Source organism: Empidonax traillii, unplaced genomic scaffold (assembly GCF_003031625.1).
Source record: "Empidonax traillii isolate 1590-97213 ecotype Southwest subspecies unplaced genomic scaffold, ASM303162v1 scaffold744:size612752, whole genome shotgun sequence".
Taxonomy (NCBI): Eukaryota; Metazoa; Chordata; class Aves; order Passeriformes; family Tyrannidae; genus Empidonax; species Empidonax traillii.
Genome location: NW_020955937.1, coordinates 392934 through 419403, shown reverse-complemented (window position 1 = coordinate 419403; position 26470 = coordinate 392934). Strand labels below are relative to the sequence as shown.

The 26470-nt window shown below is 36.9% G+C and overlaps 2 protein-coding genes across 11 annotated transcripts in view; both read left to right on the top strand.

Moving 5' to 3' along the window:
- Positions 1-24564, top strand: part of FAM184A (family with sequence similarity 184 member A) — a 75250-nt gene extending 50686 nt beyond the window's left edge. The window contains exons 10-19 of one of the 6 annotated variants that reach the window (XM_027900637.1): positions 5369-5410; positions 8446-8658; positions 9741-9894; positions 10321-10448; positions 12662-12846; positions 13352-13498; positions 16462-16579; positions 17279-17383; positions 20865-21067; positions 22814-24564. In XM_027900637.1, coding sequence (XP_027756438.1) covers positions 5369-5410; positions 8446-8658; positions 9741-9894; positions 10321-10448; positions 12662-12846; positions 13352-13498; positions 16462-16579; positions 17279-17383; positions 20865-21067; positions 22814-22895 — 1377 coding nt within the window. In that variant the 3' untranslated portion in view covers positions 22896-24564. The remainder of the gene's footprint in view (positions 1-5368; positions 5411-8445; positions 8659-9740; positions 9895-10320; positions 10449-12661; positions 12847-13351; positions 13499-16461; positions 16580-17278; positions 17384-20864; positions 21068-22813) is intronic. The other 5 variants (XM_027900638.1, XM_027900640.1, XM_027900639.1 and 2 more) reach the window with 5 other exon arrangements.
- Positions 24565-26030: 1466 nt separating this feature from the next.
- MCM9 (minichromosome maintenance 9 homologous recombination repair factor) overlaps positions 26031-26470 on the top strand; it is a 47876-nt gene continuing 47436 nt past the window's right edge. For all 5 annotated transcript variants that reach the window (XR_003573126.1, XR_003573127.1, XM_027900633.1 and 2 more), the window contains exon 1: positions 26031-26074. The gene's annotated coding sequence lies outside the window, so the exon portion shown is untranslated. The remainder of the gene's footprint in view (positions 26075-26470) is intronic.

The following is a 26470-nucleotide window of genomic DNA, read 5'->3' as shown; positions in this document are numbered from 1 at the left end:
AGTAAATCTGGAGGAGATGGAAAGACTATTATAATTCTATTTGTCAGTGGATGAAAAGAACATTAAATTCTCAGTACTGTATGTAATAAATGATGCATGAGTAAAGAGTTTGATTTGGTATTTGGAAGTTTACACTTCCAAAACTGGAAAATAGAAATCTAAATCAAATCCAACAGCAATACAATCCCCCAAACAAAATTTTAATCCTATATCTGTATATGTTTTCCTGTTAAATGTAAGATAAAGACACTGGTAAGAATCTAGTTTTAAAACATTATCCTTAGCCTCTTTGCTCCTTATGTGCTCAAGTAGCTTTTGCTTTTGGTTCAAAACCAGTAAAAACAACACACCTTGGAAGGAACAAGAGAGAAGGTGGGGCAAAATTTGTTTGAGATTCAGCAGATGAATGAAAGTCTAGATTAAGGGCAGTGATACCTTTGTGCTCTAGGAAGAATTAGTCAAGGTGTGTATATAATCTTGACAGCTTTATGACAAATAAATGAATTGAAGCTCCAGTACCATTCCAAAACTTTTAAAAATTATTAGGAGATTGAAATGGTCCTGTTTTTCCTCTGATCATTGAACCTGCAGTTTGTCAGATTAAAAGCATATATTCCAAAATTCAGATGGATACAGACATTCAAAACTCCTAGGCCAATCCAAGCCATTCTATGATTTTGCCTAGAAGTTTGGCAGATTCCTACAACTGGAAAAGAGCTCCATCTTTTTGAGGCAACAGGATAAGCTCCCCACCCTGTGATATCCTGCAGACAGCACCTTCCCTCGTGGTTGCTACAAAACCAGGAGGAAATCAGGACCAATTAGATCCCAGAGATGGTCACACATTTCAGAATGGCCTTTATATACTTCATTTTCCTCATCAGAAAACTCTTGGGTTTTGAGATAGAAAAAGTGCTCTAAATGCTGCTTTTTCTTACCAGTCATAGGGGGAAAACTTTGATGTAGCTCTTCAATTTCTAGCATGTCACAAGCCTCGAGCCAAGTACAAAACGTTGTAGTAGGAAACAGCTGCTTTCCAAATCTCTGTGGAGTCATCTGTCGCGTAAGCACTGCACAGCCAGAGACTGCACATCTGCTGACAAATCAGTCTTTCTCATCAAAAGAAAGAACGTATCTCGAGGGAGAGTTTTAGGGTTCTTGTTGTCGTTATTAGCTGGATAAAATGGACTGAAGCCAAAGATCGCTTCGGCTTCTTCACTAGGCACCTCAGAAAATAGTTTCTTTTACTGACATCTGATGGAGGCACATAGGGTTTCTTCTTCAGAAAGGTAAGCAGCATCTGTGGGAGGCCATTCTTAAAGTGAAGCAAAGACTGTGTAGTAATCTGAATCTTTTTTGATAAAACAGATAAAGTAGGACCTTTCCCAGTTAGGGTCTCAGGTTTTATGCAAGAATTCTGCCAGCAGTATTTTGAAAATTCAGTAAACTGTACAGCAAAATCAGATTGTGTGACACAATTTGACATTGAAATGTCAGTGAGGAAAACGTGTTACATAATTGATCTTTGGGTGAGATGAAGAATGATGCTGAAACTCAGTGTCAAGCCTCTCTAATCTGGTTTAAGTAATTTTTAGCCCAAAGAAACAATCATATTAGAGAAATTCTTTATTATTCGATAAGTTATTGTCCTGCAGAAGGCAAAGAATGAAAATGTGAAAATGTCACTGGTGCAGTAAACGTCTTCCTTGAGGAAAAAGACACCCTTTCATCACCACGTATGGCCCCTGTGACAGTTGTGATGGGAAACAAGCAAATGTTCATTACAATAAGGCAACACAAACCTTGAATAGTTTCAGATCTCTAAATCTATGCTTTACTGCAGCAAGATTGGCCCAACTAAGTTGAAAATTCGACTCTTCCAGGAGAAATGTTGAAAAAGAGGCTGGAGTACCAGTCTTGTCCCGTGTATTGTGTGCAAGGTCTTTCGGTCCTGCCGAGTAGCCTGCAATGATCAGTGAGTTCTAAAGATGCTGCATATGAAGATGCAGATTGTACTCTGCTCTGTCTCTCTATGCTCTGGGTCATGATGACGTTCTCTTGGTTACACCTGAGGCTTAGCTGTGCATATGCTGAAGGTGGAGAAGATAATACTTCTACTGTAAAATGAGACAGAAAAATCAAATAAAGTCAGGTTAGTTAATACATACATACTAAATAGAGATGTGTTTTCAGAAGTTCCTGTACTTCCAAGAAGCAAATCAATTCACTTGCACACCCCACATCTACAAAGTCTGATTTCAAAGACAAGTGAGCAAGGGTTTCTTATACTGCGGTAACATCACAAATCAAACCTTGAATTCCAGCCTGTAGAAATAGAGTGTTAGTTAAATCCACCTTCTCCCTTGTTTTTTTTCCTCATCACTTTTCCCCATCATAGAAGTAGAGACAGTAATAATTATGCCTGCATTCTTTTTGGTTCTTAACACTTTTTCTCCAGAACATGGACCTTGCTGTGGAAGTACTCATAGGGTTGTTTTGAATTTTTATAGAATTCCTTAGTAATACTGAAACCAGCGCTATTTTGGAGTTCTGCATTCTAAATGTGTCCTGCATACTTTTCAATATGGAGCTGCAGCTGACTATATTGCTTCACATTTGCCTGGAATCAGCCCCCATACCAGTTTACCAGCCTATATAATTCTATAGTCCTATTCTATTGTGTATGGTTATTAGGAAAATGATTTACTATCTAATAAAGGATGAAAATAATAAGTTCTGTTCAGGTTTAGTAATAATCCTAGTGAATTCATGTTTGTTTTCAGTGATCAAACAGCACTGTTTTTGAAATTAAGTAGGTAAGTTTTAATCTTTTCAAATATCCTTCAATAATATTGTACAAGCACACGTTTTTATAAAAATCTCATTTGATAATAGATTGAATACTATTAAAAATTTCTCTTATGTATTATTTCTGTACAGGAGCATTTACTTCCCAAGTTTGTTATCAGAAGTCTTTATTCCATTGCTTTGTTGACTGCAAATCATCTTATTTTTACACTTGAAGATTTTCTTGTTTGACTCCTAAATCATCTTTTTCAGTCTTTTTTACCAGACTAATGTTTAGCCAGCTGTCCTATAATTAAATGCTTTTGAATAGTGATATGATACTTAGACTTCCAGATTGGTCAAGTACTTGTGTATTTCAGGTTTTGTTAAAAATAAATAAGCTGTATTTACTGTGTATTCAGCTTTGCTATGTGTCTTTTTAGAATATGTTGGAATGTACTTTGCTGTGTGTCTTTTTAGAATATGTAGGAATGTACTTGATTAAAATATAACTTTTTTTGGTCTTTGCATGATCTTCTTTTTGCCAATAAGATCTAAGCAGTTAGTAGTTAATTTTTTTTTGGACAAGATTTTTACTGATCTCATTTCACAGGCAGGAATTGTGGGTTGTGGAAAGATTGCTTTGAGTGATGTAGCCTAAAAAATCTATGACAAATTTAAATGGAAAATTTTAGTGCAGAACCTTCACCGAGAGTTCATTTTAATTCCATCCATTTTCCACCTCTCTAGAAAACTTAAATTTGGTGAAATCATATGTATTAAAATGGTTATCCCATGCTAATACTTTTAGTTGTAAGATCAGTTTGACAGCAAAGAAAGAAAAGTTTCTTTCGTGGTGAAAGAAATCTGTTATTCTGCAAGTGTCAGAGGGCAACTCTCTTAAATGGCCTTTTTATAATAGGGTAGACCTCAGAATATAGCTTCCCAAAAGTATTTTTACTTGGAACTTCTCTTCAGTGTAGAACAGTATATACCCTTCTGCTTCAGGTGTAAAATCTAAATACTTAGTTGTACCACAGTGCTGCCTAGATATGTCCACCAATATTAAGTCCAAAATGTTCTATAGACTTAACATTTATTTTGCAAGAGATTATTCCTGCTTGTAACAGCACCAAACAGATGGGAAAGGAACCACAGCAAAATTAGGCTGATTTGTTCAGACTGGGACTGTCAAAATCCTGTGTTGGAATCAGAGCTGTTAGATGCCAGTCTGTTGTCTTTTCGGCTGGTGTATGATGCCTCCTAGTGTTATGCCCTTGCATAGAAAATTATTGCTTATAACTCTCTTACAATTTTAATGAGCTCATTTTGGATATTTCACAATAATGTATTTTTGTGTTGTGCCTTTTTGTAGATTCATGAGAATTAATTACTTTTTGTATTTTGACAAAGTATTATCTGATAGTTCCCACCTATATGCTTCTAGGCTGGTGTCAAAATACCTGCTGTGTCCTGGAGAAAGCCAGGTTCTTGATTGACCTGTGCCAAAAGGGTAAAGTGGCCATGCTGACTTTGAAATTGCTCTCACTTAATTTCTGATGACTCTGTTTTATGCAAGCGTCTTTGCTTATGCACATGATTAATCTTTAAAAACACATAGACCTTTATATATATATATATATAGATAGATAGATAGATATAGATATAGATATAGATATAGATATAGATAGATATATATACACACACATTAATGAGTCATAGAATCAACCAGGTTGGAAAAGACCCCCGAGATCATCAAGTCCCACCCTTGATCCAATGCTGCCATGGTTACTAGACCGTGGCACTAAGTGCCACATCCAGTCTCATCTTAAAAACCTCCAGGGGTGCTGAAAAAACCTCTAGGGATGGTGAAATGATGTGCGTTATTTGTATGATCAATAATATTTCATAGAACGTGTACTTGGCAATATGTTGGGGGTTTTTTGCTTTTCATTAGTCATCAGCACTAGTGTAAGTGGTACATTAAGTCATTTTATTGCTGGAGACTTGCAGGAAGAGTCTTTTATGTACCCATCTCTTTCTGAATTTCAAGAAAAATAAAAGTACTTTAATAGAAATGTCTTCATTGCAGACTAATTTTCTGCTCTTTAGCAGTGAGATTTGTTCTTTAATATGATGTGTTTGATGTGCTTGTGGTATTTCAGAGACACAGCTGATTGTTGATTGCGTCCTAATTTTTCTAACAGGAATGCAAATTGGTGTACTTAATGATTTCTGCCAAAAATTATTTGCCATAAATGAGAAAACAAGTGGATAACTTCAAAAGTGTTCAGCTGTGTAATGTGTGACTATACAGCAACATTAGGTGAAAGAGATAATGCTATTCTGTGTGTCCAAAACATAACATGGGAAACCACATCATTCTTGTTCTGTGTTCAGTAGCTTATCTACTGAAAGTCAGATGTATTCATTTTTTTTTCCCAGATGGTTTTCAACTTATTTTTCTCTGATCAAATTACAATTAATGTTCTATGTTTACCCTTCCTGCCTTATCCCTTTTTCTTTTACTTAAGTTGATTTCTGAATGTTTCCCTTTATTCCTGTGATCTTTTCTTCATAGCGGCACTGTCTCGGTGAAGCTTTGCATAAATCTATCAGCAATGTAAGTGATTTGCACTTACAGCTTGTGAACAGGGCATGCTTGCACTAATCAACCTGCCTATCCTGTAACACTGCTTTGGAGCTTTAGCCCATGAAATGGGAAACATGGTAATATTTGAGAGGAGAACGTGTGCCACTAGTTATGAAAAGCTTGTGTACTGCATCCGTTCGTCTGTGTGACTGTGTACGCATCATTGGGCATCAAACACTGTGTGCGTGCTCATAACATAAGCGGCATTTTTATGTCATTGTTAACGCAAGCAAGCTTGTGGGCAGCGCAAACGTGTGTTGCAAGAGCTTTCTACAAAGCATGAGATTGATGCTGTTATTATAATTTGCAGTTTTGCAGTGCCAGGTTTTAACTGTAGCCAAAATATTCTTTGTTTCTATTTTGTTTTTAAAATCTTCAGTCTTGTTTTCAATGCACTGAAAACCGTGGGTAAAAGTCTTGCAAGTTCGGAGAGTAGTGTTGAGAGCTGTTTTCTTTTCAGTCCTCAATACAGAGGTGTATAGAAGGGGTGGTCCAAAGACATGCAAAGGGAGGCACTAATGTTCTCAAAAATTTGCTCTTATGGATATAATTGTATGTACGGAATAATCAAACTAATGTTTAAAATTATGTGGTCTTCCAAAAAGACTCAGATTTTAAATTTTTTTCACTTTTCAACGACAAAAAAAATTATAGAAGGGTAGACTTATCTGACTTGCTTGTTAGAATCATTTAATCCTCATTGTCCTTTATTTTCTGTGTAGTCTATTGATGCAAATATACATCTCCAGACATTGACTCATTTCAGGTTGTGGTTTTGCAGTCACTTTAATCTGGTGGAAGTATGAACTGCTCTTGTGTATTCCTGATCTCTTCTAAGATGTCTTCCTGGCCGGATGTCAGACTACTCTTGGTCATCTCAATTAAACTATTTTCTGCATTTACAAGAAGGAAATTAAAGAAAATTGTTTTGCCTTTGGCCCATGCTCAAAATGTTTATAAAGGATATACTAAGAATTATCAGAGTTTGGAACAGGAACTTAAATGAGAGACAGATTTAACTTCAAGCCGAAAATACATTTTTCTCATGTCATCTTAAAAATTTGGCTAAATTACCATGGCTGACTCCTTTTGAGTATTATCATGAAAGGCTTGTTAGAGTGTGATTAAATGGCCTGAGGTTCTGCAGGACTGAGCAGGAGTTCCCCTAGACTTGTACGTCCTGGTGGCGGTGGTGAACAGGACAGGACAATGGTGAGAAGGTTTTGTATAGATTAGTAACTAGTCAAAAAATAGGCATTAAATAGAGCATTACCAAAGTGAACAAAGATTATCAGTGGAGTTAAACTGATGTGCAATACATGTTCTTTTGCAGGTTGTTGATAAATAAGGTAGAAAACTTTGCAGCTTATTAAAATTTATTCAGGGTGGGAAAAGCACTGAAGAATTATAGAATGGCTGTGAAAAGCTAAGGAACTTGGCAATAAAATGGCAGATTAAATTTAGTGTAGATAAATGCAAAGGGGATAGTGTAGATAAATGCAAAGGGGAAAAAAATTGTAACTTCTTGTGTAAAATTATGAGCCTTACCTTGACCTGTTACAACAGGTCAGAAAGTAGGTTTGGAGACTGTGGTATATAATTCCATGAAAACATCACCTCAGTGCTTTTTTTGTTCTTCTTGATTTACTGCTAATTTTTATTTGTGTAGCTTTTTTGTTTCAAATCTGCTTCAGCTGTGTCCTTCTGAAAAAAACTGAACCCACATGTTTGACAACGTTTATGCTGCAAGTTGTACTTGGTATGCTGCTAATTATTTTTTGTTAAGTGGTGGGTATTAATGTTCTCTAACACAACAAATTGATGTGCAATGTCGTTATTAATTTGTCATAATTAATTTTAAGGTATGCTGAATCAAATGACACTATCAGACTTAAATTTATAATTCCCTATTATGTAATGCTCTGAGGCTTGAAAAGTATCCTTACTGATTCAAGTTCTTTGCAACGTGGCAATTTTATTTTCCTTCCTTTGAGTTGCTCTAGCAAAATTCTCTTTTGGTTAAATCTTGTTTCTAAAAGTGGAGGGTATCTCTCTTGTGTTTAGCTCTAAAGGGAATACAAGTTTAGTACTTTCAGTCTGAAAAGATGGTATCTGATGTGCAGAACTAAGTATATTATTATTATAAAAATAAAATTAGATTTTTCAAAGGAATACAGTGTACTGTAATACTTGTTGGATGAAAAACATCAATTGTAAAATCAGGTATTTCTAAGAAAATGAGTTATTTGTGATTCAGATTGCTTAGATCTTAGATCTTGTAAGAAAGCGTAAAAATCACTCTCATAGTCTTACTGAGCTAACAAAAAAGTGTTCCTTTTTATTTGTGATGTAGAATGTTATGCTACCATTTCTTTCTAAATGAGAAAACTACCAGTGAGATCGGTCCATAACATATGAGATTAGCTCAGTTGGTTAGAGCCTGGTGCTAACACCAAGGTTCTGGGTCCAACCTCCCTGTGGGCCATTCACCTGAGACTTTGACTCGATGATTCTTGTGGGTCCCTTCCAACTCAGAATATTCTGTGATATATCTGTGATAAAAGACACAAAAATCCCTCAATGTAGATGTCGCAGGCTGTCCCCCCATCCAAGTGCAAGATTATCCTTGGAGAATGGATGTTGCCCTGAAGAATAGTTTAACAATCAAATGGTTGATTTCAGACCTTGATAGTGTCATTTTTATTGATCCTTTATATAAAACCTAGAAATAATTTTTGATAATTTGGCCATGAAAATTGTGTTACAGGTAGTGCTGTAGTATGAACTGACCAATGTGATAACCCTTACAAAACCATTAAAATGTAATTATTATATCTCTGACATATAATATTAACAAAAAATTCATACATGGATGACATTGCTTGTCTGTCTTTTAACTAACAATGGCTTTAAAGTTTCAAATGTTATCTTCTTTTGAATGTCTTCTTTACAGCTGATTTTAGTATTAATGACTAACAGATATTTGGTGTTCTGTTGTGGATTAGATCTCCTTACTGAAGCAGAATTTGGAGATGCAGCTTTCCCAGTCTCAGAGCTCTTTGCAACAGCTACAAGCCCAGTTCAGTCAGGAGCGACAGAGGCTGACTCAGGAGATCCAGGAATTAGAAGAGGAGCATCAGCAAAGGCATAAGTCCCTTCAGGAAGCCCATATCCTTGCCTTTCAAAACATGGAAGAAACAAAAGAGCAAGAACAAAAGGCATGTTCATATTGTTATTCCAAATTCTATAGAGAATGCTGCCATTGTAGCATTTTATGTACACAGTTGGCATTCGTAAAGTATCCGCGTAACTACTAAATTTCCTTTCCAGCTGATGTATTACAGTAATACTGTTATCCAGTTAAATCTGAGCAAGGCATATTGAAAATCATCTCTAACACTGGCATTGTTTCATGTCTTGCTTTATATGCATGTATATAAGTGTGGATTTATATATATGTGAAATCATTGTCATCATATGTATTTCTTTATAGTAGTTTGATATTGTTACCCTTCTTACTATATTCTCAGAATTTTCCATTATGGTTACCTAATTTTGCATGTATTTTCTGTCAATTGACTCCTTTTCAATGTATTTTATATTTGCATTATGTTAAAAATTGGATAAGTTATGTTCTGTGACTTGCAAGATAATTTTCATGTCTCACTTAAGATATTTTTTTAAAACCTTGACGAAAACATCTTTAAAATTTAAAGCTGGCAGTGAATGGTACTTAACGGGGAGGTGGTCTTAAGGTTTTTTAAGTTCGACTCTAGAGTGCACTTTTGCAGTCAGTTTTCCCATTGTCCACCCTTAGTGTATTTTGGCTCACATCATAGACTGGTCTTGGAGCACGCAAGGTGGATTCCGTTTGTTCAAAATCGAACCAGAAGGTGTGCACCAGGAACGTTATGCTTCATACAATTCAACAGGGAGTAAACACGGGTGTCCTTAGAGGGCAAAAATCTCCAGATGTGTATTGTGTGCACACTAACCCCATCTATGGATCTGCACTTCACTACAGTGCTTGTTATTATACATATATCCATAGATTAGTTTTTTAATCTTTTCCAGCTGTGAGCAGAACAGGGCTTTTGTGTCCGGGTCATCTTGATAACCATGAGCCACTGAAAAGAGAAATGTAGTAGTAGGTTAAGAAAATATGAGTTAAATTAGTGCATTTTAAATAATTTCTAGAGTATGTCAATGCCTGTTTTTTATTTTCAGTTAGTTATTGTGTAATATTTTATAATTTTTTTAAGATTGTATAGAATAAATTCTGTCAATTTTGATTTCATAGGAATTAGAAGAACGTTTACAACAGAAGCACTCAGAAGAACTTCATGCACTGAAAGAAACACATAAACAAGCCATGGAAGGCTTTAAATTGGAGATGGAACAGGAACTTCAGACTCTACGATTTGAGCTGGAGGATGAAGGAAAAGCTATGTTAGGTATACTTTTTTCAAATTTGAAAATGGGTCCAAAAACTTTATTTCTACTCATGCAAATACAGATGCATATCTATATATGTGTGTGTGTGTGTGTTATAACACTATAGTGTATCTGAAAGTCATTCAGTGTTGACCTAAATGTCCCTCTTAAAATCAGTATAAGCTTTAGCAGGTAAGTCCAGACTGCTTACTTTTAAACTATCTTTCCTTTATCCTATCTTATCTAGTTCTTTGTGGAAGGAGTAAGCGACGTAGGTTCCAGATGGGTAACATTTCAGAAAGTAACAGGAATAGAATGACAGGACAATTGCTTAGCTGATGTAAACAGAGTGTGTTAGGTCAGCCACAATACTAGAGGGAGCTGGACAGGTATTGTTAATGTAAACGTTTCCAAAGTAAACTTTTCTGTTTGTTCACGGTCACCAGCTTCCTTGCGCTCAGAGCTCAATCATCAGCATGCAGCAGCAATTGACCAACTGAGGCACAACCATCAACAAGAACTGCTAGCTGCCAAAATGGAGCTCGAAAGAAGCATAGAAATCGGCAGGCGACAGGTAAGGGGCACGACTGGCAACTGACTGTAAGACGGCGTGATCAGTATCTGCTTTTCTCTTAGCTGGAGGTGAGAACTGTTGTGAACAAACAACAAACCTGTAATCCTTCCAAGTCACCTGGCACCAGCAGCTGATGCATTCCTACCAGTTTCCTAAACTTCCTTGGTTAGCTTTTTCGTCCTTCTACAAACTTCATTCAAAGCCTCCTAAAGGCTTCGGTACCAAGGCAGTTTCCTCTCAGAAATGTGCAGCTGTCTGGGAGCACTCTGGCTTGCTGGGGGATGCAAGGGCCCATTCTTACAAAATTGTACTCATCCTCAACTGCCAGCAGGGCTTAAAAGGAAAAAGCTGTTTCTCTTTGAGGCCTAAGTGATATGGAAAAAGAAGTGGTTGCTTATAACCAAATGATTGTTTCAAACTTAAGAGATATCTTAGTCCCTTTCTTTTTCTGGAGCAAAATTAGAAGAGATTATTAACATATAAAGAAAACAGAGTAGATGATGTAAGAGCTTGCAACTATTTCTTAAAAAAATAAAGGCACACCAAAAAACCCTAATACAAAACGCCCAGACCAGTATGGACTACCTTTGCTTTCAGTAGCAAATCGATTCATTCACTTTTATCTTTCGGTTTCATTTTATACACAACTAGTTTTTCCACTGGTAACTAAAAATTCAAAGTTTAATCTCTATTGAGAGGAATCCAGACTCCTGGAAGTAAGAAGACCAGAAAACTACCTCTTTATTTGCTTATTCAACAGGCTTTTCAAGATTGATTTACTGCTAGTCCGGCACCAAGGAGGAGGAGTAGTTTTAGAAATATATTAACAGAGTAAGCAGGCTTAGTTGGACACAGCCTTTACACAAAAACGGAGGCAGTCAGAGATGAGCCCTTCTTTACCTCTTCTTTGCTGATTTAAAAGTGTTAGCCAAAAACGTAGTGCTGTCATTCAGGATTTAGGAGGATATATTTTCATCCGTGTTGTTTAAGCCTAGAATCTGACACCTAAAGGAGATGTCAGAAAAAAGAGTTTAAATTACAAGAGCCAGTGTTTGATCCATCCACATACCCTGTACTTTTGGCCTCGGTATAATGATCTGCTAAGCACAAGCTTGAGTTGTACTGAGGGCAAAGCAAGTAACGGTGTTTTTTTGTGTTAGAATTCTCATCAGTTCACAGGATCAGAGTTGAAATAATGCAGAGTAGTCTACTTTTTTAAATATTTCGATATGTGGATGTAACTTTTCCACTGCTTTTTCATATAACTTTAATATAGTCTATATATAGGGAGGTAGATAGCTATTTTTAATGGTCTGTTCTTAAGGACGCCCCATAAAATTTGTTCATTGGGATATATTTGTATTTCCTGGAGGCAGGAAGGCACAAAACACAATTATACCTAAAACTTCTTTGAAATATCTGTTGATTTTCTCTCTGTACAAACTATATGGTCATTAATTATTCTGAAACTGTAAGAAGTGGAATAGGTGGAAATAGAAAACTCTGAAGAAGATTGTTTTCATTACAGACATTTCTTAACTGAGGAGACGCATTACCAAAGCCAGTTGAATGGGCTCCAGATGAATTTCCCAGATGTTAACTTTATTGTATAGTTTCTTATGCAAAAAGTGTTACATTTTGAACGCAATATAAATATTACATAAACTATTTAGTACATATTCTGCTGCAAAAAATTTATGACCCTTGTTTATATTTGTAAGATAAGAGACTTCCGAGCCAGTGTTTGTTCATGCAGGGCATACATCTTGAGCAATTTTCTCCCATTGAGTGAGTCTGTAAAGTTAAAAAAAGTTTCTCTGGAGTGTATGCTGACAAGGTAGAAAATGCTAAATGCCCAGGCCCCTGGTTTTTAGCAATACCTGGGTTTTTTGTTGTGTATGTGGGCAGAAGGAAAATGTGATGAGCTACACAAATTTTAACTGGCAATGACAATGACAGGTTTTAACTTTTTTGGCAAATGGAAATTGCTTGTTACATAACTTTGATTTCTTCTTTCTTTGCACTTGTACACAATAAAAAAGAACCCCTTCATTTTAATTATAATTTGTATCAGCATCTAAAACTGACAAAATTGTATATTGAATGGGAAATTCTGCTCAGCTCACAATACAGAAGCAAGTGTTGTGCTCCTGAGACACAAGTCTATCTAAAATATTTTTTTATATTTAAATGCTGCTGCTTGTATATTATAGGAGAAAGAATTTTTATGCCGAATATCAGATCTGCAAGATGAACTGAGACACCGAGACCATCATATAGCTGAACTGGACAAAGAGATTCTGCATCTTCATGAAAATATAAGTGCATTGACAAAGGAATTAGAGTTTAAAGGGAAAGAAATTCTTAGAATACACAGTGAATCCAACCAACAGATCAGGTATGAATTTTTTCACTCTAAACTCAAATGTGTATTGTTTCACTTATTGTTTTACTTAAGAAATGTTACCATGTGCAATTATAAGTTTATCCTCTTAATCAAGTGATGTTACATATAATTTAGTCTTCTTTAGGAAAAGCCATGCCCATTAGTAGTAAAGTTAGTGAATATTACCATACACTTAGGCTGCATTTCAGTGATCCATTTTGGCATATTTTAGTAACAGTTCAATCAAGTGTTGGTTTTTGGTATTTCGGTTGGTTGTTTTTTTTTTTTCAAAATCATTATGTTTGTTTATTTAAAAAAGCATTAAAGGAGATGCATTTTCCATGAAATAAGCTAGAAGATTGGAGAACAGTAAGTAGTGGGTTTTGATGAATGAGTAATACCTTCTGTGTTGTCTGATATTGTGTAAAAGCCATTAGAAGCATGGCAGAAAATCATGATGAACAAACAAGTCTGATTTTAGAATAACTCTTTTTTTAATAAAAAATAAATTAAACAGGATGCATGAGCAAGATTTAAGCAAGAAACATGAGAAAGAGCTGGATGTCTTGACAGCAGATCACATCAGAGAGAAACAAAGCATGCTGGCAGATTTTAATAAGACCCAAGAGCTGCTCAAGGAAATTAATTCAGCTTTACAAATTTCGTAAGTTTTGTTGCATTAAAAAATATGTATGTAGCTGCATTTGAGTGTATCCATAAGTTTCTGAAGATAATGCAGAGGTGCAGATGTACAAATAATCAAGTATGGGCCCAATCTTGCATTCTCTAGGGAACACAATTCTATAATCTTTAGGGGACTGTAGTGAGATAAATTGTTAGGGGTTTGAGACCAACAATTTCACATGGAGAAGATATTAAATCTGTGCAGTTCCTAGAAAACTAGAGAAAACATTGCTTCAAATATTTTTTCTCAAACTTTATTGCATCTCTTTTGAGAACACAAGAGCTTCTTCTACAAGTTTATAAGTAGGGCAGCATTTGCTACTGAGAAGTGTGATAATAGCATGAGCAATGCAAACATTCTCAGCTTTGCTAAGATAAGGAAAGTTAGTGTCTGAAATGGATTATATGAGCATAACATAAACAGAATACTTAGTTTCTCATAGTCAAAATGCCACCTAGGATTAGAACACCTCTAGACAGAAGTCACATTAGTATGTTGTCTAGCCACTGTTTTCCTGTCTTTCGCAACCTTCATTCTGTATCTCTGTGATGTGTAACCAATTTGGTCACAGTTTCTGGATCAGGTTTCATACTGCACTGAGGGCTTCCTGCCACAAATTTGTCACTGAGGGATTTGTATTTGTAGCACGAAGGATTTATGGCAGAGAAAAGAATTGGTTCTAAGTTTATGATAGAAAACTTTTCTAAGTAAATATCAGTTAAAAATGAACAGTAAAGCCAAGACACATCTTTCTTAATAATGAGCACCGAGAAATTGTCCTCACATAAGATGGGTATTAAATTCTAGTCCTCACTGCCTTGTAATCATCCACATGCACACTCTTATGCCCTGATAAATGTGGTAACTTGCCATTCAGTAAATTAGGTGTAAGCTTCTTCCTGTTTGCTACATTTATTTTGTATGAGAAAGAGCAGCCACCAGAACTAGCCTTTGGAACTGTTTACCCGAGGTTTTTTTCACATTTAGTTGTTTGCTTTTTAGTGTCCAGAAATTTTCTGGATTGGCTGGCTCCTTACTCCTGGTTCTTGCTCAACTTAGAACTGCAAGGAAGCAGCCACTGGCCTAGTCAGAAGCATCATCCAGGATGCCCTGACCTGGCTTCCAGTGTGTTATATCTCTACTTACACTGAAGCAAGAAGCTGTCCAAAGAGGAAAAAGCAAACAAATAAATAAAATAATAAGGATTTTTAAAAAAAATAATTAAAAAAAAAAAAAAAAAAGGAGGAGGAGTTTTATGTAGCTGTTTCTCAAGTAACTGTTTCCAGGTTCAGCCTCACATTAAGCATGGCCTCATGAACGTTTGCGAAATGGAGAACGTATCTTAAAATAATTGAAAGTGGATGGCATTAATCAGGCTGTGCAACTAGAGCCCTTAAATTACAAATTATCTATTTGAAACAGAAAAATAAACCCAGTTCTTTGAAGTATCTGAAAATTAAATGACAGCTGTGTGTAACTATGTACTGCACTCTGGAGATCTGTATACACAAAACTTAAGCCAGCTGTGGCTATTTCTGTTCTGCTGAGTCAGATGCCTTCTCTGCAAGTAAAAACAGTCATGTTGTTCTCATTCATATTGTTTTATGTAAATACATTATATAATCTCATCAGAGTATGTACAGGTTATTTGAAGGTTATCAATACAATTTAATATTAGCTGCTTTTTCAGCTGCAAATCAAAACAAAAATCATATAGTTGCTTTTGAAGGGAAAATATTTATCTAAAGTGAGAAAGTATGTCTACTTCCAAGAGTCTTGTGGAACTAAGTTTGACTTGAGTTAGACAATTTAAATTCATAGATTTTTCTCAGCGTTTTATAGGGATTTTTTTTTCTTTTCTTCATTAAGTTTGTTAACTTTCCTGAATCTGTTCTGAAACTTGGCTCTCTAATCTACATGAGGGTTGAATATGTGAGACAAGTATTTTAGTAGTTTCCTTTGAAACAATGTTTAGCATCATGAACATTTGTTTAAAAGAGACACAGTCGTTTGAAATTGTCCTGTCTTCAAAACTTGTTCTTTAAGAAAAAAGGACATTTATGCAGTTATTTGTACAATTCTTCTCTCAGTTGGCTTATTTCACTTCTCTCCTTTAATGCTTTCCTACCAGGCATTTCAAATTTCTCCTTTTTTTTTTTTTCAAATGTTTATCAGTTGTTACATTTCTCTTAATCTAGGTATCCTAATATCCAAGTGTTATTGCTTTTGTTTTGCAGCTCGTTCCTTTATTTCATCTCTAACGGTACTAAGTTGCTTTTGTGGAGAGGAGTTAGTTACCTGTTAGTCTTCAGTGTTCTTGGATATCTTTGTTCCAGTATGTTCCACGTGAACTGAGGAAGATGCTGCCAGCTTTTTCTGTCTATCCAGTTTCTCCGTTATCACAAGCATGCATCTTTATTCAGAGTAGTTTTCTATTAAAATTAGGAAAAAAAACCCCAAACTATACTGTTGGTTTTCCTCATTAGGAAAGTGAATTGCCAGCTTTTTAAATTTACATTAATAATAAATGTAGTCCTATGTAGTCCCTATATTTTACATAAGAATCAATTTTAGCTATGTCTTCTGTAATTCTCCTGTCCATATTGTGGGTTTGAAAGCCTTATTTTCAGGCTGACTTCCAAGAGGCCTTTTTCGAACACATAGTACTGCATGCACAGGAAGGATGTTAAGTTTTTAGAATTTTGCCCAGATTATTAGTTGCTGGAGAAAAAGTTACTGTTATTGGGGTTTTATGTTTTGTTTTGTTTCTTGCCTATCTAAAGCTGAATGAGAACATAGAAATTAATTTCCTTCAGGATGACAGGAAAGTCATCTTCTGTTTTTACTCCTTGAATTCTCTTTTGTACTAATCAAAATGTGACTATTCACTCGTCATTTAACTCTGGATCAGGCTAAAGAGGGTATTCTTCTTTTCTATAAAGTTTAGAAGAAATGGAAGAAAAATATAAAAACAGAGAATCAAGACCAGAAGACTTGCAGCTTATCTCAGAACTGAAAGACCTAATTGCAGAGCGGGACCAGCTCATAAAGAAACTGATTGTAAGAATTCTATGCTCTCTTGGTGTAATAACTTGACAGATACAAAAGTTAATCTAATTCAAAGTGTTTGAAATGTATTTAAAGAACCAATCCTGCTAGCATGTTATTCGTATTCTTTAACACATTATTCCTGTGGTTCCAGTTACTCATGATAGTAAAGCTAATAAGATACCAAGTGTTTCCCACAATCAAGCATGATACATTATTACAGAAATATTTTGGTGTGTCCTTGATCAGATGTCTCTCATCTCCAGTCCTGGAATAAGCCAGCCATGTAAGCCATACATGAAATAGTCTCTTCTGTGAGATTTTTTTAAGACCAATATCCTGATCCGCTGAGCTTCCCAAATTCAGAGCACAGCACCATGACTCGGGTTAGTCTGATTAGATCCTGATTAAGAAGCAAGAAGGAATGAGGAAATTAAAATTAATTAAAGATCACAAGTTAACTATTCTGAGTCTTTCCTAGCACATAATCCATTAGGCTATGCTCACTCTCAGGACCATAGAACTACAGAAATAGAAATTATTTAGATTATGACATATAATAATATATGAAACACGAAATGTAATTTTTAGAATTACCAGTTTATTTTAATATGTAAGCAGAAACTTATTTGAGAACATTTTATAGGCAGATTTGGCCACTAACTGATTGAAAATGCATAAAAAGAAGTTTCTATTTGTTGTTCTTTTTAGGAGGACAAAAAGTTCTATCAGCTGGAACTAGTTGACAGGGAGACTAACTACAACAAAATGTTTAATGCAAGCCCTAATGTTGGTGTTATTAATCCATTGGTGAAGGTATGTTCCATGGACTTCATTGCTAAAGTAAAGAAAAAGAAATCTAAACTTAAGATACAGTAAAAGGAAGAAATATATGTGTGTGTGTGTGCCTGCATCTGTACATAAATCACTCTTAAAAGACATGTTCAAAACAAGGAACATAGTTTTCCATTTGTCTCTACTTATTTTTGTGTAGGTTTGTTTCTTTTGTGTTGTTGAGAGATCCACTGATGCTGTTGCACTGGTTTGCTTGACATGTATGGCATAAAACACAGTTCCTTCTCACAAAACTGCAAAATCAAAATAGGAAAGTGACAAAAAGACAATGAAGGGCAGAACTATAGCATACAATAGAAAGCAGTGACACCCCTAACTGCTTTTAGTTTTGTGATTTTTTGTGGTTATTTTGGAAAGTGCAATGGTGCTTAGCAATTTTGGGAAAGTGCTCAGGATGTAAGGGCATTAGAAATACAGAGGGAGAGGTGACACTAAAAGGAAGGGAATAAGGGTAAAAAGTTGAAGGGAAGAGTATGAGAAGGGCATAGGATGTTTGAATATGGAAAGGTGTAGGGTAAGACTGGAGCACTGGAGTGACAAACCAGGTATTGTGGATGGTGGAGGCAGCAGGAGAGAGAAGTCAGTCTCTAGCCTTCTCAGTTATTGTCACCACCTATACAAGTCAAAGCACATCAGTAGCCACCTTTTCCAGTTCTCTCAATCCTGCTGAATAGCAGCCAGGGAAGGCTACTGTACATGCAGGCCTAGTAGCCTTCCTGTCACTTCAATACCAGCAGCATTCCATCATGAGGAATGTGAATAGACTGTAGTAGGGTACCTTAATTCTATTTCTTTTCACCACTTCAGGAATAAGAATGAGTCCTCTGACATTTCCTTCCCCCTTGTGATAACCCATAGGTTATTACACGTGCATGGAAGGGGAATAGATTTGTCCCAGCTGTAGAGGCAGAAGAATCAGGACAGTTCTGAAACAGAGGCTAACCCAAGGGGCACAACATGAGTAGCTCAGATGCCTCCTGAGTGCTTCAGTGATCAAGGTTTGGGCTCCCATTATTTAAAAGAAGGTCTGGCTCCACTATTTGGGATCAGGCTCTGTTATTTAGCCAAGCCTTATTGCAGTTTCACATCAGATCAGGTATCTCACACTTCTGCACAAGCTCGGCTGCAAAATGTCAATATTCCCCTATGATTTTCAGAGCCCAGCAGCTCTCACAAGCTTATCTGTGGATGCCTAATTTTTATGCAAACTGCATAAAAAGTTTGGGCCCAGTAGAGACAATACCAGGACATCCAGATACAATTTGAATGTTTGGTTTTATGTGATAAAGGTTGTTTGAAAATTTTGAAAGTCTGTCTGAACCATTCATTTATAAAGACGTGAAATGTAACCATCTAGTATATAAGCTTGTTTTGTGCGAAATCTGAAGTGTTTGGCAAAAGTACTTTAACATCAGATTTCCATAGTGATAATTCATATATTTTTATAATATTCTCCTATCACTCAAAACTGTTTGGACTTTAAAAGTGTCTTGTATGCCAGAACATTCTGACCTCTCATTTCATGAGTTGTGGACTTTATTTTGTCAAAGCATGTGCTGTGTTATTGGAGAATGAATTCCAGAGAAACTGAAAATCTCATTCTCCTTTCCTTTTTTAAAAAGAAAGACAGAATTTATGAGTTACTACAGGTTTTGCACATTAATGCAAAATTACAGCCATTGCAGTATGTATTACAGCTTCTCTAATTTATGCAATGGATCTGTTTAGTATTATATTGTTACATCTGAAGTTTCTTAATACTTTGCATGAATTTCATGGAAACAATACACTCAATTTTCTCTTTCCAGATTTGACCACTTCAGCAGCACAGATTTATTTTTTTTAATAGAGAATGTTAAATAAATTGCAGTATTTTTCTAAGCGCTTATGTGGATAACTTACATTTTCCAGAAATGGGCCACGTGTGGAGCACGCAGATTTAACTACAGTTTGTTTAACACACGTTGTTTAATTGCAACGTGTGTTGTCTTGCAAGTGTATTTTACATGCAGTTGGTTACTTTTACCAAACTATTTCTTCCATCATTTCTTGCTTCTTCAGCTACTAAAGCAGAAGTGTATGGGGACAATCTTAGTTTAATCCTTTGTGGCTGATGATCTTTCATTGTGATGCCTAGAAAAGAATTTTTTCTATTATAGCATTTGGTTAAATTGTTGGGGGTTTTTAATTATACTTTGACAAACACATCCACCAGTGAGGCTACAATCAGTAGCATTTGCATCTGCCAGCCTGGAGAGGCCGGGCACTGAAATCAAAGCCAGCTGAGACCTAAGGAGAAGAAAGTGCAAACAAACAATAGGACACTCTGTCTGTCTCTATTTGAATTTGTGCCCACCCTTGAATAGAGCAGCTCTCCTGTTTCAAGTGGAATTCTGCTGGAAAATGCACTTGTCTTTCACTTTTGTTCAAATTTGTGTAGTTCATAAGCCCTTAAGGGTTCTTCTCCTAGGTGCCTTTTTAGGGTTGCATGTAAGTAATTGAAGGAAATTATTTATTATATATTCAAATAATACATAATTCATTATATTTATGAGCACAGTAGTTTTTCATTGCTCTGGGTATGTTAAAAAATCCTATTTTTAGAAATAAGATGCTTTTAATATTAATATTTTATTGTGGACATGGAATATTTGATACAAGTCAGAAAATACACAAGGTTTCCTGTCACAGCCATTTAAAAAAAAAAGCTATGGAATTATTTGAAGCATCCTTCTACATTAGAGTATCTATGGAGAGGTTAAACACTGACTTCTTTGTATGATGTGTTCTGGAATGTAGAATAGTGACATAAAAATAAATTTCTTCAGTATTTTGAGTCCCTTCAAATGCTATCAGGAGAAGTACAGAGGGTATTACCAAAAGAAAAAATGTTCAGTTGTGCCATCTGGTGTCCAGAAGTGGCAGCTGTAATGGCATCAAAGCCTGGCCTTTTCCTTATGCAAGAGACTGAACTCCTGTACAGTAATATTTGTATCTTCAGCCGTATCGCTGTAATGCTTGCTGACTATGAGGGTGTTGATCACTGAGAAAGGTCTGCAGATATCAAGAAACGTTTTGAGTAAACAAGAAATGTTTAGCAGACTGAAAGGAAGTTTTCCACGAGATTGTCAATGTCCAATGTTTAAATAGAGCAAAATGTTATACTGGAAGACCTCCTATGACATACTCATTGGTTATTACGCTAAGTCGCAATAACCTAATGATCTTGATCAGAAATTTGATTTTTCTGTGAAAATCTGTGGTGTTCAGGTCTGGTCAAAGCAAACAGAATAACTACAATTGGAAAAAGGGCCCAATCTGTCACAATTCCTCTCCTTCAAAAAACCTCCAAACCAGCCATCAGTAAAACTTTTAAGTTTGCCAATGTCCTCGTCTGTCCAGGTGCAAGAAGCCTTCCTTACGTTTGTTATCTTTAATGCAGCAAAAGAAGAAGAACGATAAATCAACAAACAGGTTTGTGAGTGTCCCCAATCTAAGTGCTCTGGAATCTAGCGGAGTGGTGGGCAATGGACATCCTAATCGCCTGGACCCCATTCCTAACTCACCCATCCACGATATTGAGTTCAACAGCAGCAAACCACTACCACAGCCAATGCCACCCAAAGAGCCCAAGACGTTTTTGAGGTGAGCACTGCCTCACCAATCTTTTTTTTTTTTTTTTTTTTTTTTTTTTTTTTTTTTTTTTTTTTTTGCTTAACTCAGGAAAATTTTGCATTCCTTTTGAGCTGAATCTCACTTGCTTTATCAGCCTTTCAGAGCTACAAGTACTCTTACGGCATTTTTAATTTTTACATTGTATTTATAACCTCTTTATAGTATTCCTTTTTATTGCAGACCTTGTTGAAATGTGAAGTATTCTGTCACTTTTTCCTAAGCCTTGAAATTTGAAAACCTTTATAAATACCCTAACAGAATTCATGTGCTTCCAATTGTTTACATATATGAACAATTGTTTTAAATGTTTGTGTTTATTTACTGATTTTCATTTAGGAATTGATACGAGCACGGAATTTCCTTTAATCAGTATTATGTGATAATGGTTTTTATGTAAGAAAATTATTTTCTGTGCTCCGTGAATGTTTTGTGTTTCCCCTTTCCTCACCTGTATCAAATTGTTTCATAGGAATTCCCTTCCTACAGCAACAGGAAATGTGCAAGCTTAGGTGCTTAATGCTGAGCTTCCACTAATCAAAACTAGCATTAAAGTCTCAAATAATTCTTTCACAAAATAATCTACTGAATTGAATAACTTAAAAATGGCATTTTAGAGGCAGGGTTTTAATCTTTTAGCTTGATGAGCCCTCATATTAAAGGCACTGAAGTGCTGTACTCTGTATTTAGTAGGTGCTGATCTCTTACCTCTGACAACTTTAAATGATGTCTAAATTAGTGGTTCCACTGTTGGTTGTTTGCTCTCTCCTTTGGTTTAATGCAAAAAATCACACACCTAACAACTGCTAATTATAAAGGGAAATAAGTGATAGAATCCAAAATAGATAAAACAATGTTTTTCAAGAAAACAATTTAAAAAAGAAAAAAAAAAGTACTGTTGCTAATTTTTTTCCTGCGCATGTGATGTGCATGAGTGTGCTCAGATATCTATAAAATGCATGTGCATGACTCCGTGGACTGTGGTGCTGGAGTTTTCACTCCAAATTGGTTTTTGCCCTGTATTATCCAGTAATCGAGGTTAGTTTTGTTACCAGTTTTTATTGATAAAGGAAGATAATTGTGTAAAATTGTATAAATTATTCTCTCCTGCTCATTTTGTGAGAATGCTAAAAGAGAAACCAAATCCTGTTTGTAGCACAGTAGTTTCTTTTTTCCTAGTGTATTAGCATATTCTAATTGTGTGCATGAGCAACAGTGCAAGTGATATTCATGATTGGTGTTAACTATTAAAATAGTTTGTATTTCTGTTCAGTTACCAGCCAGTCTTTTTGAGCACATGTCTACAAATATGATGCTCGCATCATATTTTTCAAAATTAACTTTACCACGGGAAAAGGATGCTAAAAGAGGACCTTCTACAGTCACACTTTTCCAAGAAAACTCTTTTTATTCTTCCTGAAAACCTACAGCTATTTATGAGATTCTAAATTATGTTTTACAAGATATTATTTGCCCAGTCTCTAATGTGGCTTCTGAACTGACTTGTCTGTGCTGCTGATGCTCTCCAATGGAGTGGATGATCACAGATTCTATAGGGAGACATTAAATCATGTCCTGGGGCACACTGATAATTAATCCACAGAAAAACAGACTGTGTTCCTTAATGACTATTCTCTATGATTCTTTCTTTTCTCCTAATAGTTGTACTTTTCGTGTAGTTGTGGGATAATTGTTTTTTTTTTCTTTCTGTGAATTTAGCCCTCCTCCGACTGATGCCTCACCAGTGGCTTCACCAGATCCACAACGCCAGGAGTGGTTTGCCCGATACTTCACGTTCTGAGAGATGATTTGTTTTTGTGGCACAGCGTGATGTGGACTGTTTATAAGAGCATGACCTTAAGTAAACCCTCATGTGAACAAGCTTTCCTGTAATTTGTCAAACACTGTGAATGAGAAAGTATTTGTCTTTCTGATTTGAAACTGCACTGTATTTCATGTTATATTTGTTGAAATCACTGGACATGGTACTATACAATATGTGTAATTATACCTATTATTTTTATTTAAAATGGAAGAGTCTTTAAACTTTGTAATTACTACATAATAAATTTTGGTAGAACAAACAATGCTTTCATCTTTTTCCTATAAATGCTTTCTCCTATTTCAGGTAAGGCTTTTCCCCCTCAATAACGTAATTGCATGGTTACTATAAATACATCTTAAATTGTAAAAGGAAAAGGTATATATCTTGCACTCTCTCCAATTTGAGCAGGATGTGTTTAATGCATCCCAGTTCCCTTACTTTGTAGCAGTTTAAAAACTGTCTCTAACACTTAAAAGGAAGAATGCTAAATAAAACTAGCATAGCTGCTGGCCTTCAAAGCAGAGTCATTCTGATAGAGGATGAAAAAAGCCACAAACCAGGAGCTGTTCACTGGGGTTGGGGGATGACTCCTCACTTACTGCTCATAAGGCTTTGCCATCTCATTATAATCAAACATTTTATCATTGAATTTAAACAGAAACTGTTCCCACAGGTTCTATATTTCTTTCGTGAATATTAACAAAAACAAATGCTTGATATATTTAGAAAATTCTGCTAAGTATCTCTGCATAAATCAAGAATCTGAATTTTGAGCATATAGTCCTGCTTTGGATAAAATTCATGTCTGAAATAAAAAAAGAAAGCCCCAAACAAACAAACAAACAAAAACAACCACCCAACTTTTTCCCATTTATTCATACTACAGATACAGATGTTTCCTTAAAAATTAGTTACCTTCCCGTGTCTATATTAATTTCTTTTCTTCTTCTTAAACTGATATGAAAATGTTTTTTCAGCTAGTGAGCATGATTCCCAATCTGTACCTTTTATGATGTCAGTGTTGCTCGAGAAATTTGTTGTAGCATATAGAGAACCAGAGCTTATTGTCTTTTTTATATTTTTTCATTCAAAGATTACCACAAAGTAACTCACACTGGTAGTCTCAGGGAGAACATTGTCTTTGTTTTATGAATGTATTTTTAAGCTGAATCTCTTATCTTTTAAAAGCAAGAAAAAAAAATGTTTGATTTATTTGAATAAGGCTCTAGTTAGCATATACAAAGGTCTTGAACTTTAATATTTCATCTGAAGCCCTAAATACATCCTTTTTTTGCTATATGCACAAAGATAAATACCCAGATGAAGATACTTGCTAATTAAAATGAGTTTTATATGTAGTATATGTATAAATGAAAAATTTGTATGTTTTCATATAAACAATATACAAATCTTCTAAATGCACATTTAAAAACTTCTATCTTATAATTCAGCTTGAAAACTCCACTGAAAGCTGTATTCTGGTGATGCTGCCACGGAGTAAAGATGTATACAGCAGATATTTGGTAGCTGGTGGACTCAACTGTAGGTATATGCAACTTTTTAATTTTAGAAGAAAGCCATATTGGGCAAAATGTCAGATTTCTTGGCTGTTACCCAAAATAAAATTCACTAGATCATTTTGTTATAATGTTCTGAAGTGAGTGTTGTGTATTTTTTCTTGCATGCTTTGCAAGGGATCAGCCTTTTTCTCCCATCCTCCACTTCCTTTGTGCATTTTTACATATGGAATGAATAACTGAACACTAACACGATAATATCTACATTTACCTATTCAGTAAAAGCTGTGCCCATCGTTTTTTTACTAGTAGGCACCTGTCTTTCGGAAGGGAGAAGAAAGTTAAAAAGGACTCAGTTACTGTGTCTGCCACAGTCAGCAGCTGTACCACTGCCAAATCAGTCTCTTCAAACCAAAAGTTGTTGTGGTTGGTTAAAAAGTGTTGATTTTCTTCTCCACCGACCCTAAAAATTTGTATTAAAATACAAATTGCGTACATTCATTAGAGAGCATATGTTGGTGATATTTCAAGATCTTAAAACCAAAAGTGTTCTACATGAGCAGTGTTTTTTGATTTTGATTGCTTATCAATAATTCACCATTGATACAGGCCAACAATGGGAGGTCCTGGGACTGAGGAACTCAATGGAGAAGTTCTAGGATTTTTCAACACTTTGAAGTTACAGAGAGATTAAGTTATACCCTGTGATGTTTCAAGATTTGAATGGATGTACAAGAATGATCCTCAAATACATTGTCAGAGGTACAAAGAAAATAGACTTAGTAATTCAGAAGACAGTCTACTTACACTGAACCCGATAAGAAGAGAACTCAAACATGCAAGCACAGCACTTGTTAGAAGTCTGCACACGTGCTGCAAAATCACTGTAGGAAACAGGCATACTGCTGGAGAAACTGGGAACCGGTTTCACTCCTTATGCCTGGAACACAATATTGAAATAGAATCAGGTGAAAGACGAAATATTTCAAGGGGAAGAACATGCAGGTACGAAATTTTCAAAACAACATACTGTAAATTGTGGGCAAAAGCGAAAGCTTTAGAGCCTCCCAACAAGCCCTTTTTTCTGGATACATTAAAAATATAATCCCTAAACTCCTCAGACTTCGAGGAAGGGAGAAATGCCTGGTTTGTTGTGCAGTTCGCTTTACAGAAGCCAAATTTAGACTTTGTGGTGCCTGCAAACCCGCGGGCGAGGACCTGCAAGAAGCAGCTCCAGCTGCCTGGAGGCTGCCCCTGCCGCACAGTCCCCCTTCCGCCCCTTGCACACCGGAGCGGCGCCTCTTTGCAGCGAGGGAACAGAGACATTTAGGCAGACGACAAAGTGCGGCTCTACTGGAAGGAGAACCCGAAGGTGGATCTCTTGTTCCCGAGAGGCCGAGCAGCCGCAGTGTGCCCCGAGCCCACGGAGCGCTGACTGGCGTGGAGCCGGGGCCCGCCGCCCCTCACCCGCTCCCGGGAGGGCCCGTTCTCCCGCCGCCGCTGAGGCACCCGAGGGAAGCGCCCCCGGGCCCGCCCGCGGAGAGGCGCGAAGGGGGCGGGGACGGCGCCGCTCCTCCCGCCGGTGAGGGAGCTGCTGTGGCGGGAACCCGGCCGGAGGGGCGGCGGCGCCCGCTGCAGGTACCGAGCGGGAGCGGGGCGGCCGCGGGCACGGCGGTGACGCTCGGGGCGCACCCGCATCCCGCGCTGCTCGGCAGCGGGGCGGCCCGGGACGCGCTTGGGGCAGCGCTCCGCAGGCGGGCGGGAGGCACCGCGCTGCCAGCCCGGCCCGGCCCAGCCCGGCCCGGTCCGGCACACCCGCGCCTCGCCGCCGCTGTAAACCTGCCGTGCTGGCGGCGGCCGGGTGCGCGCTGCCGAGAACCCCGCGCCTGCCGCCGCCTGGGGCGAGGCGGGGCGGACACGCCGCTTCTGCTTCCTCCTCCCTCTCACCGCCGACGGAGCGGGCGCCCGCGCGGCTTCGCTTTGTGGCATTAACTGGAGGAGCGCCCCGCCCGCTCCCCGCCCGCTCCCCGCCCG